An 18,011-nucleotide genomic window follows, 5' to 3' on the forward strand; every position below is an offset into this window, starting at 1 on the left:
TTTTCTGCTCAAGTAATGTGGCAACTTCACTATTCATCCAACTTGGAACCCTTCTCGTGGAGTATTTTTTTAATGGTATATACGCATTCAAGGCATCTGTGATTAATGTTTTAAAAGCGTACCACAGTTCAATTGTATTCATTCTCTGCGCGATATCTACCCAGTTAATAGAGGCCATGTAGTACCTTAAGGCATCGTAATTTCCTTTTCTGAAATTAAAACCCATTCCTTTGCCTTTTACTTCTGCTTCCTCTCTCGTCATCATCCACCGTAGAACTCCGTGATCACTTCCTGCTACTGGTTCCTCTACTGTCAGCCCTGTTATGTCATCTGATTCATGTGTGATGATGAGGTCTAGGATATTCTTTTCTCTAGTACTTTCCCTGACATGTTGATACAAATAACAGTCATCTAGTTGATTTAAAAATTTTGTTCCCCATGTCGAGTTTCCTTCCCATTTACTCCAATCAATTAGAGGCAGATTGAAATCACCCATAATAAGGCATTGACGCTTACTTGCCCATTCCATTTGCATGTAGAGGCTTTTGTCATAATCTTCACAATCACCTGGTCTGTAGATTACTCCTACTCGCATTATACCTTTGTTTCCAACTATCTCACACCATACAGACTCTGTACTAGCATGTGAAACGTCTGAATCCGGGAAAGCTATCGTCGCACTCAGGCTGCTTCTGATAAGAAGCATTACCCCACCACCCCTTCTATCTAACCTATCCTTCCTAAATACATTATACAAGCCGTACTGAAACTCATCATCGCCAATTTCCGGGTGGCACCACGTCTCTGTAAGCCCTATTATGTCCGCGTTACTTGTTTTAACCAGCAGTTCGAATTCGCTCATTTTATTGACGACACTTCTAACGTTACTGTATAAACAATTAAGATTTACTGTTCTTGTATATTTAACAACCCTAACACAACCCTTGAAGTTTTTTAGGCTCTCTTCCCTGGCATTAGCTACCCGCCCACGTGAAACGTTTGTGCCCCCAGAACATCTAGATAATACGTCCAGTTGGGGTAACAGATAAGAACTCTTGAGGTATGTGCAAGAGTTACTTTGACCAATATTATCAGATAAACGCGTGTCAGTATTACCCACATCCCCCCTAACTAGCAGTTTCCCTGAACCTTTAAGGTATCCTCAATAATACTGGCAAAAACGTTTGCACCACCTTTGTTTAAGTGTATCCCGTCTCTACAAAACAAATTCCTTCTACCTACAAGTGTGGGCCATGCTGATAGAAATTTACCCCCTAAAGCCTTGCAGATTCCTTCAAGTCTTGAGTTAATCCACAAGGCTCTTAACATATAATCCCTCCTATCGTGTCTGGGCAGAATTGCAGACACATAGACATTATGGCCTAGCTCGCGACATTTCCTCAGCATGGTCCTGTATTTTTCCAACAAATCGTCAGATCGTGTACGTTTAATATCGTTTGTCCCCACATGAATAATAATATTTTCTTTACCCCCTTTAAAATCTGACAGTCTGTTGGTGACATCATCAATAGTTGCTCCCGGCAGACATACCCTGGTTCTCCTCCACCTATCTTTATTACAAAAAATATTCCCCGTTTCCCTGACAATGGAGTCTCCTAATAATACAATGTCCTTTTTAACCAGAGTAGTTTGCACTTGGTTTTTCTGTTTTGAGGCTCGAATCGGGTGTGCATCACTTGGTAGATTGCTGGAGTTTTGAGTCCCTGACGAGCTCCCAGATGCATTATTTTCGAGGGCAAGCACTCGTTTTTTCAGGGACTCAAATTGTTCCCTCAGTGCACCAAATTGTAATTTAAGATCGGTGCACTCCTTACATCGATCACAAAGAAAAGAATCCCCAGGTGAGGTAGGATTAGTCACCAGGTCGACCTTGGAAAACATTCCACAGGTTCCACAACGGATTAAATCATGACTCACCCGTAAATCGCCATCTGCTATTTCCGTGTGAGTCACGATACCCTGTGACGTGTTTAAGGCAGATCTCGTAACTACCATTATAATATTAAATAAATATCAATGAAAGTAACTTTAAAAAATTATATCTATAATATTATTAAAATCAAACAGTTACAGGAAAACCTATAACAAAATAATCCAACAATATCTAAATAAATCAAATATTTAAAAGCACTATCCAAAAGTAAACCACTTAACTGAGGAGCCCTGTCTAAGCGCGTCCGCTCACCTCGAATGCCAACCTCGAAAAAAAATCATATGTGGAACTGACTCTTCTACCTTCAGTTTTTCCACATATTTTACTTCATTATAGATGTTCTGTTTGAAGTTTGTATCTGAAGTCTCTCTGACATTAGTATATATTGTATCAAGTACAATATACTAATGTCATAATAATGTCGTGGATTTGCATTACAGCATTTACCAAATCAATTTCCTTTGTTTGAAATATTCTGAGAGGTTGTAGTTAAAGAGCAGTTTACCCAAAGTAAAAATTGCAACCAGAAAAGGAAATGGGCATATGCTATTTAATAACGCATTTTCCTTTTTGATGAATCATCCATGTGTTCTAATTTAATGGTTTCAAGAGATGAAACAATTGGTTATGTGAAGTGTTTGAATAACATAACTGCCTCGGGCTATCACACCCGACGAGTTTTACACAAAGTCTTTATTTGGGTTATATTTGAGTTCGGTTTCATTTCCTTAATAGTATTTTTAAGCGCAGCAGTTCAACTCTGCAGACATATGAAAAAATATACACACTTCAGAAAGAACACTGAATGCATTTTAGATATCAGCAACTGCAGTAGAGTTGGATGAACATAAATTTAAGCAATGTGCTACACACTGTGTAGCACATTGCTTAAATCTTTGATAAAGAATATAGTGTATACATAAACTATACACGCTATAGTGTGTACAATGTGTATATAAAACTTTCAGGTATTTTTCTCTTAGAATGCTTGAACACCTCGAAATTGTCCATGCATACCTGCTGCTCCATTATACCCTTGTCCACGAAGGCTTTTTAAATTGAACCCTATATCTATTAAAGTTTTTGAGTGAAGTGCCAATCACATCAGTTACTATGACAAAGGTGAGGAAATCTTCTAACTTCATATTTTCCTTGTCAGCATACCAAACACACAGCAAAATCTGTTCCACTTGTATAGTATCGGTAGTTTCATCTGCTAGCCCGAAAAAATTTTTGATTTATTAACTTTACTCACAAGTCTTAATTATAAAATGTTTCCAAATATACTAATTATGCCATTATGTACTATGGAACTTGTATACATTTCATTGCTGGCACTTGTTCTTAAATGTTGCCGAAAAATTTTATCCAAGCCATTTACACGATACTGTAGCAAGGCACAAAAGTTACCTTCAATTTGAACTGATTCAGCAGTAGATACCCTTCCAGAATCTTTATGACATCAAATTGCCAGCATTTGTCTACCACACAGTTGTATTATTGGTATTATAGGAGCAAGATTCATTCTATTTTGGATGACGTTTACACAACATTTACAAAATGACCCTTCTTTCAATTACAAATAACTCAGCCATTTATGTTTCCAGCCACTTAAATTGAAATTGAATTAAAAGGGAAATTGAATTAAAAGGGAAACCCACGAACCACCGGCGAGGTGGACGACCACGGCTCATCAATCTTTGAGGATGGTACGTGGCAACAGAAGGGCAACTGTGGCGTAAATAGCTGGTGATGGGTATAATGTGTCACAACACACAGTACATTGAACCCTGTTTAAAATGGGGCTGCGCAGCCGTAGGCAGCTCCGAGTGCCATGCTAACTATGGTTCACTGGCAACAGGGCCTACAGTGGGCACGCAAGCATCAAAACTGAACCTTGAGTGATTGGAAGAAGATCATCTGGTCCAATGAATCACGTTTCCTGTCGCACCATGTGGACAGCCAGGTATGTGTGCGCCATTTACCTGGAGAAGTGATTGCACCTGGATGCACCGTGGGACAAAAACAAGCCGGTGGCGCCTGTGTCATGCTTTGGACAATGTTCTGCTGGATACCCTGGGTCCAATCATTGACATTCCGGGCACTCTGATGTCTACCACCTATCAAAACATCATTGCTGACCAGGTACACCCTTTCGTGGCAATGGTCTTTCTCTGGCAGTGCTGTCTTTCAGCAGGATAATGCGCCATGCCACCCCGCCCGGACTGTTCGAGACTGGTTCGCGGAACATGAGGAAGACTTCCAGGTATTGCTCTGGCCTCCAAATTCCCCAGACATCAATCCCATTGAGCATCTGTGGTTTGTGTTGGAACTGCAACTCCAATCTGCGGAGTCACAACCACGGACCTTACAGGAGTTAAAGGATCTGCTGGTTACATGTTGGTACCAGATACCGCAAGACACATTTAGAAATCTTGTGGGGGCCAGGTACAAGCTGTTTTGGCTGCACGTGGAGGACCAACATCATATTAGGTAGATGGTCATAATGTTTCAGTTCATCGGTGTATGTCACTTCGTAGTTCTTTCTTTTCTTCATCAGTGAATAAATATATCTATTTACAGCATCAACATATAAGCTGATGTCATTTTTGATTTCCAAATAAGATTCACTTAATGAAATTATGGAAATTTTATCATTATTGTTAGATTATTATTATTAGCTATATGGTGCAAGGAAGCCTGAGGCTCATGCTGCACCAGCCAAAAAAATTTTGAGTATCCAGAGAGAGAGAGAGAGAGAGAGAAAATTCTGTGAATTTTAAATTTACTAATTGTAATCATCAATTATAATTATATTATAGATATTACATAACTTACTTCCAAAGAAAAATTAAAGGTAGACTAGTTAAAAATTGAATTTTCTAAGTGATAACATAAAAAGTGTTTATGTTATCACTTAGAAAATAAACACTTTTTATGTTATCACTTAAACACACAATATTAATGCAGTTGCACATAATGCAAAACTATAGAAATGGATAGATGTACATTGGCAGTGCCTTCAGTGCAAATATCTCAACTAATTTAATTGTTGTTAAATATGAATTATTTCGTTTTTGAATCTGTTTGAATTTCCAGAATTTTTTCAAAACAGTGCTGTTTTTGATAAATTTTTGCTGTTTTATTTACTTAATTGTCATATTAATTTATTTTCTATAAGTAGCTTTATAGTCCTTATCATGCTCCTGAGTTTATTTTGAATTTAGCTAGAGATTTTGTAGACTACTACTTAATATATGTAGAACCTTTACTCGTTTGAAATTTGCCGCCATTGTCATAGTATATTACAGGGTGGCCAACTTAATTTGTGATGCAATCTACTTTTTTCCTTCAAAATGTGCCGCGATCTACTTTTTTCCTTCAAAATTTGCCGCGATCTACCATCTCAAAAATTTCATTATACAAGGTTAAAAAAGTTAATCAACACATATTGAAAAATGTTGTTTATAAATTTTAAAATTCAATACAATTCAGAATTCTTATTTCAAATTCATACGTATTTAAAATTTTAATTTATGCGAAGTTCGTGTCTTCGTGTCATCTGCCAAGCTTTCAAAATCGGGGATACACTGTGATAAGGCCAACCGTAAAGAATCTTCTGTGTGTAAGTCCATAAGTGCACAGCGATTCTTTGTCTTTGTCTGTTTCAAACACGAAAAGGTCGATTCACACAGATATGTGGAACCTAAACAGGAATTTAAAAGTTCACTGCATTTTTTAACATTTGGGTACTTTTCTCGGGTACTTTTAGGAAGATATCGTTTCGCAATGTAATAATTTCATTTTCAAGTAATATTTTCTCCATGTGAAAAATCGCAGAGATTTTTTCTGCAATTTGTTTCGTATCTAAGTCGACGTTAAATGGATAAGAAATATATTGAACAATGTCTTCAATTGTTTTAAAATCACTGAATCTAGTTTCAAAATCGTCCACAACATTCTCAATTTCAGAAACATATTTCTCACTATTAAATTCAAAAACAGGATATTTTTGCAAATGATCTTGCATATTGGCAAAATGGTCGAATTTTTTTCTTTGAAATCCTTATCCATTGCAAAAAATTGATATTTATATGTAGAAATGCTACTAATCATGTCACCGACATTTTTATTTTTTTCCTTGTAATTCCAAATTTACATCACTTAATTTACTGGTAAAATCTTCCAAAAAAGCCAGATCACACAACCACTCATACCTTGTAGCTGCTGATAATCATCTCCCCTTTGATGAACAAATTTTTTAATTCCTTAAACAAATTTTTTAATTTCATTCAGCAAATTTCGAAATCTCTGTAGAAACTTACTCCGACTCAGCCACCTCACATCTGTGTGTAATATCAGATCTGGTTCTTTTCATCGAGTTGCATTTTGAAAAGTCTCCTTTGAAGAGATTGTCCTCTGATGGAATTCACGATTTTGAAAGCAATGTCCATAACACTTTTAGTATTTAATCTTTTGCTGGCTAACGGTTGTTGGTGGATGATACAGTGGTAACTCAAAAAATCTGGGAATTCATAAACCTTTTGGCACAATGCGATGAATCCGTTAAGATGCCCTGTCATTGCTTTAGCTCCATCTGTTGTTACTGATACGAGCTTAAATAGTGGTAATTTAATTTTTTCAATAAAATGTTTGAATGAGTTAAAGATATCAATATCTCTAGTTCTTTCTTTTAATGAAACCATACCCAGCAGTTCTTCTCTAGTGGCAGAATCATCAAAAACCATTCGAATAAAAATGAGCAACTACACAATTAGCAATATCAGCACACAACTGTTCGCTCATATTTTTACTCATTTTTTCAATGCTTCGCATCACAGTATTTCAAGATGATTGCAGATCTTGAAGGGCACTTTTAATTTCATTTTTGTTCTTAATTTTCAAAAAGAGAATCTGTTATTTCTAAAAATGCATCTTTGATGAACTGACCATCAGAAAATGATTTGCATTTTTTTGCAAGAAGATTAATTCACTTTAAATGATGCTACAGTTACTGCTTTAGATTGTAAATTAGGTGTCATCAAGAAATTTTGCTGCGCGAATAATCTGGATTTAAGTTCTAATTTATTTTTTCTAAGGTCACTATTCGACAGAAAATCCGATTGGTATTTACCATGGAGGGCGTTGAAGTGCCTTTCTAAATTTTCTTTTTTGGGTATAGCCACGGAAGCACTGCAAATCAAACAGCAACATTTTTCTTTCACCATTACAAAAAAAGTATTCTAGTTCCCACTCTTGATGAAAATGATATGTTTTACTCTTTTTTGTAGTATTCATTTTAAATCAAAGGGTTCATTCATTTTAAATTAAATTAACGTATAAGTACTGTCCAGTTATTAAAACAGCAAAAGCAATGCTTACCGACTTAACACTTTAAATTGCACGGATCGGAAAAATATCCTGTCTGAACAGCTAACATAGGATAATTGATGAAGAGGATTCCTGAATGACGAAGTTGTTTCCAAAATAACCAGACAAACACACCACTGTTTATTGCTCTGTTTGGTTATATTGTTATAAGAATCAGTTTTGAACACCTTTGTGATATTTCTCTAAAGCTATTTCTGGAGGTCACGACCATAAAACAATAAAAACAATTTGCACTTTCCGGTTTATTGGGCTTTTCTGTAAGTGTAATCTAATTATAAACGGGTAGTAAACTCAATCTTATTGCATTTGCAATAATACCAACAGCTGCAAACGTTCAATGAAATCTTAAATCATGCAAAAAAATAATAAAATAAATAATAATAAAAAATAACGCGCAGGTAGCGAAACCCGCTGCACAATATAAAATTTTGGTAGTATACCTGACTGCGCAAATCGAGGGATGATTGTATATTTAAAATTCATCTTGATCAACCGAAATTAAAGCCACGATCGACTCGTTGGCCACCCCTGGTATATTAGAGTGTATGGTATAGCATAGCATATATCTCGTAACTTGATAGCGTAAGGTAAAGGTAAAACTTAATAGCGTAACATGTATCACCGAATTTAGGAATCTGTTAGCTTAGCATAGTGTCAATCAATTAAATTGAATTTAAGTGGAAATCATGCCCCACACCAGAACAGCAAAGCAACGGGCACAAATTAGTGGATGTTATGTTGTTATTTGGTTTTTAGCAGCATTAGCAACTAAGGCCATATTGCTCCGGGATATGCGGTGGTCATTCCCTGACCTTTCCGCATCCTCCGTATTTGGTGACAAATTAGTGGAACCACTAGGTAGTAGTGATCACAGTGTACTGATGTGGGATTTCCTTAAAGATGTAACTACCATCAGGAGTAAAGGGGTTCTTGCTTTCGTAAAGGTGACTACGGTGATCTCGGACAGATTTTAAATTCTGTCATTGGGACCAACAGCAAATTCTAAATGGAAAGAATTCAAGGAATTAATCTTGGAAGCTACTAGGCTTTTCATGCCAACTAAGAAATACTGTTCAAGGTTTAGGGATAAATGGATGTCAGATGAACTAATGAGATTCATGGCGGAGAAGAAAAATGAATGGGATGCATGTAAATTATCAGGCTACACAGAAGCCTATGGTAGATATAAGCTAGTCTGTAATCAATTCACAAAGGAGGTAGTAGTAGTAGTGGCATGTGATGCAAGAAAGCAAGTGTATGAGCTTATTCAGCATCAGCCAAAAAAAAAAAAAAAAAAAAATCACACCATTCCCTCCAAATGCCTGTCAAGTTCCTCATTAAATTTATTTCACCTATCAACTTCCACAACGACAGATGGAAGTTTGTTCCAGCAATTAACCACCCGCTAGCTAAAGGCAAATTTCTGCACATCTATTCTACATCTGTCTTTCCTTAATTTGAATTTATGCCCCCTTAGGTTCGTAATCTGAACAAGTGGAAGGATCCCATCAGAATTCAGCGTGCTCAACCCATTCAAGGCCTTATACACCTCAATCAGATCATCGCGCAGGTGCCTAGTCTCCAGCCACTGCAATTTGCAGAACTTAAGCCTCTCTTGGTAAGAGGATCCCTTCATTCCCCTCACCAATCTTGTTGCCCTTCTCTGTACACGCTCGACCAAATCTACATCCTTCCTAAAATGAGGCCTCCAGACCTGTACGTAGTACTCAAGAATACAGAGGGACAATCACCTCCTTTTCCCTGCTAGCAAAATTCCTATATAGCATTGACAAAACCCCATGACCTGCCCTGGCAGCCTGTCTGCATTGCTCAGAAAACTTCATATCTGACTGCACTATTACTCCCAGGTCTTTTTCATTTTCTACCACCTTAAGTGTGGTACCACACAGTTGGTACATTTCCCTGGGGTTACTTCTACCCATATGCAGTACTTTGCATTTATGAAGGTTAAACTTCAGTTGCCACTTCTTAGCCCATCTGCCCAAATTATCTAGATCCTGTTGCAGTAGCACACTGCCATTACTGTCATTAACCCGGCCATTCTTTGTATCATCTGCAAGCTTCGACACTAAGCCTGATATACCTTCATCAATATCATTGATAAATATACAAAACAACAGTGGACCCAAAACCAAACCCTGTGGGACTACACTAATAACATTAGTCCATGAAGAGCAGCACCCATTAATTACCACCCTCTGTCTTCTCCCATTCAACCATCCTTTTATCCATTGTAGCAACTTACCCTTAATACCATTCTGCTCCAATTTGTACAATAGTCTTCCATGTGCAACAGTGTCAAAAGCTTTCCTGAAATCCAAATATATGATATCAAAGTTATTTTTTGCATCCAGTTCCTTTGTAACCACATCATAATATCCTATCAAATTTGTCAGACAAGACTTTCTCTTAACAAATCCATGCTGTGTCTGAATTATTGCTGCAGTCTTGTCTAGATGATCCTGCAATGCATCTTTAACCAGTGACTCCATTATTTTACCCGGAACAGAAGTTAAACTAACTGGTCTGTAATTACTCGTATCACCCTTCGATCCCCCTTTGTGAATTGGGGATACATTTGCACATCTCCAGTCAGTGGTGATCTCCCCTGAGTCCAAGGATGCTCTCATAATTATGGCTAAGGGTTTGCTTAGTTGCTTTGCCACCTCCTTTAATATAACTGGATAGATCCCATCCACCACAGGTACCTTTCTTATGTTTAACTTCAACAATTTCTCCTCCACTTTGCTCTCAGTTATTACAAAATCATTAAGCACCCTGCTACAATTTGATAACCTTCTGCCATTTTCAAACCTTAATAACTCCTCATGTGTGAATGTAGATGCAAAATACTCATTCAGTTTATTTGCTATCTGAGCAGGATCACCAACAACCGAACCATCGATATCCAGTGGACCAATCAGATTCATCCCCTTCCTTTTAGAGTTTATATAATTAAAGAAATCCTTGCTGTTTTTCTTAGCATCTTTTGCCAAAGATTTCTCGTAATCTGCCTTCGCCTGCCTAACCTCCTTTGTGACCTGATTACAGACTAGCTTATATATGTCATAGGCTTCTGAGTCACTTGATAATTTATATGCATCCCATGCATTTTTATTCTCTGTCACGAGTCTCAGTTCATTTGATAACCATTTAGGCCTAAACCTTGAACAATATTTCTTAATAGGTATGAAACTTTTAGTAGCATCCACAATGAATTCCTTGAATGCTTCCCACTTAGAATTTAAAAACTGTCTGGGACCACTGTACTCACCTTTACGAAAGCAAAAATAGGTTAGGCAAGCAAAGGCAGATTACGAGAAATCTTTGGCAAAGGATGCAAAGAAAAACAGCAAAGACTTCTTTACTTATATAAACTCTAGAAGGAAGAGTATGAATCAGATTGGTCCACTTGATATCGATGGTTCGACTGTTGATGATTCTGCTCAAATAGCTGACAAACTGAATGAGTATTTTGCATCTACATTCTCACATGAGGAATTCTGTAGGGATGTTGAGACATAAGCTTATTAAACTCTAATAGGAAGCTAAGTGATTTCGTAATAACTGAGAGCAAAGTGGAGGAGAAATTGTTGAAATTAAATATAAAAAAGGCACCTGAGGTGGATGGGATCTATCCAGTTATATTAAAGAAGACAGCAAAGGAAGTAAGCAAACCCTTAGCCATCCATGTAAATGGTGTCTATAGTTAAAGTTCTTGATCTGATGTACCAGTAGAGAAAACTGGATGATGGAAGGCACATTTATATTTGATAGTGTCCTATAGATAACCTATAGATATGAAGAGTATGAGAATTATACTAAGAAAAAAAGTTATTTAACCAGGAAAAGCAAAGTGATAACGCTAAACACAGGATAGGCATGTACAGGTATACCAGGAATTATTCAATATGTGGCTCACAACACGATCAAAGTGAAGAATTGTGTCTTTTGTGGCAGAATGTAAAATCTCGGGTGGGATGCTAACAGTTGGTATGTGATCCTGTCTTTCAGGTTTACAAGAATGACAGTATTACCAAGTTAGATGTTTTTCAGAAAACTCCAAAGTTAAGAGTTATTGGTGTTCACATTGGGCAAATGACAAGGCCGTATTGTCAGAAAATTGACTAATAATCCACTCGTTACCAAAATGTATCTGAAACAGGTACTTGACACAAATCATGACATGTGATACCATCGTTAATAGAGTAGTTGCCTTAAAACATCCAAGTTCCTGGGGAGCCAAAATGTCAGTGTGCTGGACAAAAGACAAATCAGATGGTAGTAATCAGAATTTTCAGAATATGGAGTCTGTTAAAAGGTTCTTCAAAAAGACATGGACTAGTGATGATCTCTGCTATTAATCCATATCACATATGACCAGATGAGTCATAGAGGTTTTCTTAATGTCTGTGGTTATGAGTACTAATACAAATTCATGTAGAAATAAGATTCATATACATTTCACTTGAATGGTTCAAACAATATTCTATGGCCATCTTTTGTTTACTTCCATTCACTTGAGTAACCGCAGAGTAAATGTTATTTGAATTTATAGATTAGAGGAAGAAGTTTCTGAGTGTAACCACTGTTATCCAGATAATAGAACAGAAATCATCACAATCGTGATGATTTCTGTATGATTGTGTGGTCAAAATGATGTGCTTCACTGTAATTTCCTTATTTATTTGTTGGCGCAACCTCCATTGCTAGAACAATACGCTCTACCTCATATTTAGTGTTAGGTTTCTAAATATCTAATGAGACTAAAGAATCTATTTCTTTGCATTTCACCATTATTTCCTGATATAATTTTCAGACATGTGGGTTTGTCTAACATCTTATGAGACTAAAGAATCTGTTTCTTCACACTTCATCATTATTTCCTGATATAATTTGCAGACATGTGGGTTTGTCTAACATCTTATGAGACTAAAGAATCTGTTTCTTCACACTTCACCATTATTTTCTGATATAATTTGCAGGCATGTGGGTTTGTCATAGCTATTGCACCTGAACAAAACTTTAATATTGCTGGTATTCTAATAGAATAGCTCCACCAGTAGTCCTTGGTTTTTTAATAGCACAAACTTTAAATATAGTCACCCTGTATATATTGATAATTTTATTAACTGAGAATTTAATATACCAAGCAGCCTTTTCCGTCAGCAAGGCAAGGTTGATGTATACTGAAATATATTCATAGTATAATCTATACTGACATACACCCATTATGTACTAAAATGTTTCAGTGATGAGGTGACTCTTGCTTTAGTTTGATCCCTGATTTCTTGAATGCATCTTTTGGTAAAATTTAACTTGTTGGTTTTAAACAAAGTAAATCTGAAAAGGTGAAGAGAAGGGCAACAAGTTACAGGAATAAAAGAAAGACTTGAGTTCTGTAAATTGCTATGTCTGGAACTAGGCATCTATGTGGAGACCTAATTGAAGTGTATTGTAACTGTGGCTTTAAAGGGGTTAGGTAAACGAAATGCTGACATCATTCTTTCTCAGATGACAACACACAATGGAAAGAAAAACCTAAGAGATCATGGCTGCAGAATAGATTTGTTATTCATACCAGAGAGAAACTGATCACTGGAATAAAATTTCAACATAGTGTTGCAGAAGTGGATAACATGAATAAATTTAAAGACAGTTTGGACAAATTATTGGAAGGAATGGGCAAATGAAGTGTGAATTTATTTTTGGCTGATACTATAAAAAGCTTTGCATCCTTACATCATTTTGCCAATACTGATACTACTAGAACTAAATACTAATTTCCAGTGTAGCTGCTATTCTCAGATTTTCTCTTCATACTGCACAAAAACCTCAAAATTTGAAACAGAAACATTCTTGTCTTCAGATATTCAAGTCTGTAAGAACTTCATCTTTCTTTGTAAGCTGTCATAGAATTAAACATCTCCTTAAGCAAAATAAAGTGTGCATCTTTCTACTTTCAAATAGTTTAATGGTAAAGTAAGGTGTTTTAAATATTGGTGGTTCTAGAGCTGCATTAATGAGATATAGGATACAAGTAAAACAGATAACCCTGAATGTCAAAGAATGTATCGTCTATTTTCTAGTTTCATTAACTCTGATTAATGTCATGATTTTCAGGAACCATACTAATAGCAAGGGCCCACCATATCATAACATCTAACTCTGAAAAAAAAACTACTAAACTGACAGGGGATAAATGGAAATAAATACACTTTACTGATAATACTTGGAATTTATCAATTTTGTTACCTTTTATTAAATAAATGAAATGAATAAACTTACCAGCATCCAATTGGCAGCTTGAATCCTGAAAGAGAGAAAAAAAAAAAAAAAGAAAAGAAAGAAAATAAACTGGAATTAAATGCAGTAATGATTTTGTAAAATATACTTTTTACACCTCATAATTATTAACTCTAAATACATCTTATCAATGTAAGCAATATGGGAAGGAGGAGATACAGGAGTTGTTCGTATACTCAGGGAGTTAGACATGCTAAAAGGTGCTTCCACATGATGTTTCTTTTCCAGCACAAACAACCAGAAATGCATCATGACCGGCATGGATGTCATGTGCTATTTTGTCAGTTATTGTAGTACATATAGCAATACACACCTTCCAACTTGAAATGGAAATCTTATTCATATAGTGAAGCTTAGTTTGACCAAAATGGTAAAGGAATAATTATCTAGTTCAGAGAACCAATACAGTAGTTGAGGTGAAAAACCTTTTATTCACTATTTTATAGTAAATGGTATTCACATTTTATTCACTATTTTATAGTAAATGGTATTCACATTTTATTCAGCACATCTTTCCACATTTCAAAATGTACATGTTTTTAAACATAATTTAAAAGCAACAACTTATTGCCCTTTCCATTTAATATGGATATTACTGTGGAAGGTGGTACACTGCTTTGCCACAATAAAGATATGATTAAAATTAACAATTTGCTAATATTTCAGGAGTTTATACTTTTATTAATTTGAATCCCTCTTATATGATTGAACTGATCTGTCACCCACAGTAATGGGCATCATGGTGAGATCCAATCTTCCTTACGTTTCTAGGGTACAGCTTTAAAACGGTGTTCATAGGCCAGCCACTAGACAGCTCACCTGACCAAGCCTATTCTCTCCAGGAGGCATCCAGATCAGCTAGTGTATAATCTCGCTGCAACTACTCTGCCAGACAGTAACTTGAGGGAGTCTGAGTAGTATGTATGGGGAGGGTATTACTGAGACAATGTTATGTCAAGGAGGTGGGTATATTCTTGCTGGGTGTGCGTGCCATATCCAAAAATTTCATTACTTCATATGTGTCCCCCCCCCAACATTTTCTTTACTACTGAATACATCATGTATTCAGTAGTAAATAAAGCTAGCTTATATAGCATTAGCCAAAAAAACTTCCCATTTTACCCATCCAATCACTCCAAATGTTTGTCTAGCCTTGAACTTAAGTAGTTGACTTCCACTACAACAGATGGAAGTTTGTTCCAACTATCAACAATCCGCTGGGTAAAGGTGAATTTCTGCACATCTATTCTACAAGTGTCTTTCCTAAATTTTAATTTATGCCCCCTCAGGTGAGTAATCTAAGCAAGAGGAAGAATCCCATTAGCATTGAGCTTGTTCAACACATTCAAGGCCTTATACACCTCAATTAAATCACCTTGTAGGTGCTGAGTCTCCAGGAGCTTGTTACCAAGAAAGGCTTAATAAGCCTTTCTTGGTAACACCAACCCTTTGTACCACTCACCAATCTCATTGCCCTTCTCTATACTCTTTTTGATTTTTGATTTGGTAGTTATTGGCGCATCGGCTTCTGTGGCCATATTGCACCTCCCAAGGTTTTTGCAGTACTTTGATCCAAGCCCGAGGCGGGAATCGAACCCGCGACTTTTGGGTTGCCGGGCAGGTACTTTACCCACTTCTCTATACTCGTTCCAGCAGCTCTACATATTTCCTAAAATGAGGCCTCCAGAGCTGTATACAATACTCAAGGTGATGCCTCACCATAGCCTTATACAAGGAGACAATCACCCCCTTATCCTTGCTAACAAAATTCCTATATATCATTGACAAGACACCATGAGCTACTCTTGAAGCCTGCCTGCCTGGCCTGCTCAGAAAACTTCATATCTGACTGCACAATACTAGTAGCAAGTAGTGAAAAGGACCCCCAGGTCCTTTTCATTTTCCACTACCCTGAGTGTAGTACTACCCACTTGATTGATACGTTACTCTAGGGTTACTACTACCCACTTTACATTTTTCAGTGTTAAACTTCAGTTGCAACCTCTCACCCAATCTGCTCAACTTTTCCAGATCCTGTTGCAGTAGCATACTTTCATTACTGTCATTAACAACCCTGCCAACCTTCGTATCGTCTGCAAACTTAGACATTAATCCTAATATACCTTGATCAATACCATTGATAAATACCGAAAACAACAATGGGCCCAACACCGAACCGTGGGGGACTCCACTAATAACATTAGTCCACAAAGAGCAGTGTCCACTGACTACCACTCTCTGTGTTCTCCAACTCAACCATCCCTTTATCCATTGTAGCAACTTGCCCTTAAAGCCATACTGGTCCAATTTATACAGTAGTCTTCCATGTGCCACAGTATATAAGGCAATGGTTAGGCCACATCTTGAGTACTGTATACAGGTCTGGAGGCCTCATTTCAAGAAGGATGTAGAGCTGCTGGAACAGAGAAGGGCAACAAGATTAGTGAATGGAACAAAGGGTTGCTCTTACGAAGAAAGGCTTAAGTTTTGCAAATTACAGAGTCTGGAGACTAGGCACCGGCAAGGTGATCTGATAGAGGTGTATAAGGCTTTGAATGGTTTGAGCATGCTCAATGCCAATGGGATTCTTCATCTTGCTCAGAATAATCACCTCAGAGGGCATAAATTCAAATTGAGGAAGGACGGATGGATAGATGTGCGGAAATTTGCCTTTGGCCAGCGGGTGGTTGGTTGGTGGAACCGACTTCCATCACTTGTTGTTGAAGTTGATAGCCTAAACAAATTTAAAGCTCAACTGGACAGGTATTTCGAACGAACGGAGGGGTGAAATGGGAGTGGTGTGTGTTTTTTTTTTTTTTTGTTTTTTTTTTTGGCTGATGCTGAATAAGCTTGCTTTCTTGCATCATATGCCTCTACTAATGCTAAGTAAGTAAAAAGTAAGTAAAGTGCAGCCATTATCAACCCACTGCAGGATGGAAGCCTCCTCAACAATTCATGTTGAGGGAAATGGACCGTAATCTGCCACGCTGGTCCAGTGCGGGTTGGCAGATCGACCGTATTCAGCAGTCAGGGGCTTGAACCCCGGTCTACTCAAAGAGCGTGTGCTACTGCACTCCCGCTCCTGCCCACTCGGCTACGGAGGCCGTTCTAATGCTAATGTATCAAAAGCTTTCCTAAAATCCAAGTATATGATATAAAAATAATTTTTTTATCTAGTTCCTTTGTGACCACATCGTAGTATCCAATCACATTAGTCAGACAAGACTTCCCTCTTAACAAATCCATGCTCTGTCTAAAGTATAACTGCAGTCTTGTCTAGATGATCCTGCAATTCTTCTTTAACCAGTGACTCCATTATTTTCTCTGGAACAGAAGCTAGACTAACAAGTTTGTAATTACTTGTGTCGCCCTTTGTTACCCCCTTTTGAATTGTGGACACATCTGCACATCTCCAGTCCACGGGGACCTCCCCTGAGTCCAAGGAAGCTTTCATAATTATGACTAAGGGCTTGCTTACTTCCTTTGTTGCTTCCTTTAATATAACTGAATAGATCCATTCCACCTGAGATGCCTTTCTTATGTTCAATTTCAACAATTTCTCTTCTACTTTGCTCTTAGTTATTACAAAATCATTTAGCTCCCTGCCAGAGTTTCATAAGCTTCTGGCCCCCACTTCCCTACAGACATCCTCATGTGTGAATGTCGATGTCACAATACTCATTCTGTTTGTCAGCTACCTTAGTAAGTTCATCAACAATCAAACCATCGACGTCAAGTGGACCAATCTGATTCATCCCTTTCCTTCTAGAGTTTACATAAGTAAAGAAGTCTTTACTGTTTTTCTTTGCATTGTTTATGAAACATTTCTCGTAATCTGCCTTTACTTGCCTAACATCTTTTGTGACTTCATTACAGACTATCTTATACCTAACGTAGGCATCTGTGTCTCCTGACAAGTTATATGCATCCTATACATTTTTCTTCTCTGCCACGAGTCTCATTAGGTCACCTGACATCCATTTAGGCCTAAACCTTGAACAGTATTTTAGTTGGTATGAAAAGCCTGGTAGCTTCCAAGATTAATTCTTTGAATGCTTCCCATTTAGAATTTAAAAAAATCTCTGTGAGACCACTGTAGTCACCTTTACAAAAGCAAAAACTTTACCCCCGATGGTAGTTACATCTTTAAGTAAATCCCACATCAGTAAACTGTGATCACTGCTACCTAGTGGTTCCTTTATCTGCAGATTCTTAATGCATGAAGAATCACTGCTGATAATCAGATCAAGAGTATTACTCCCTCTGGTTGCCTCTCAAACATGCTGCTGTTGAAAACAATCATCCAATAAATCCACAAGTCTTGTTAGTGTGTGTGTGA

At 37.2% G+C, this 18,011-nt stretch overlaps 1 protein-coding gene across 1 annotated transcript in view; it reads right to left on the bottom strand.

The window, feature by feature from the left end:
- The window catches only part of LOC150085516 (uncharacterized), a 372,167-nt gene that overhangs the window by 323,210 nt on the left and 30,946 nt on the right, over window positions 1-18,011 (bottom strand). The window contains exon 2 of the mRNA XM_090374587.1: window positions 13,655-13,679. Within this exon, the coding sequence (XP_090230713.1) occupies window positions 13,655-13,679 (25 nt within the window). The remainder of the gene's footprint in view (window positions 1-13,654; window positions 13,680-18,011) is intronic.

Source organism: Mastigoproctus giganteus, chromosome 5 (assembly GCF_048544385.1).
Source record: "Mastigoproctus giganteus isolate SK-2022 chromosome 5, ASM4854438v1, whole genome shotgun sequence".
Taxonomy (NCBI): domain Eukaryota; kingdom Metazoa; phylum Arthropoda; class Arachnida; order Uropygi; family Thelyphonidae; genus Mastigoproctus; species Mastigoproctus giganteus.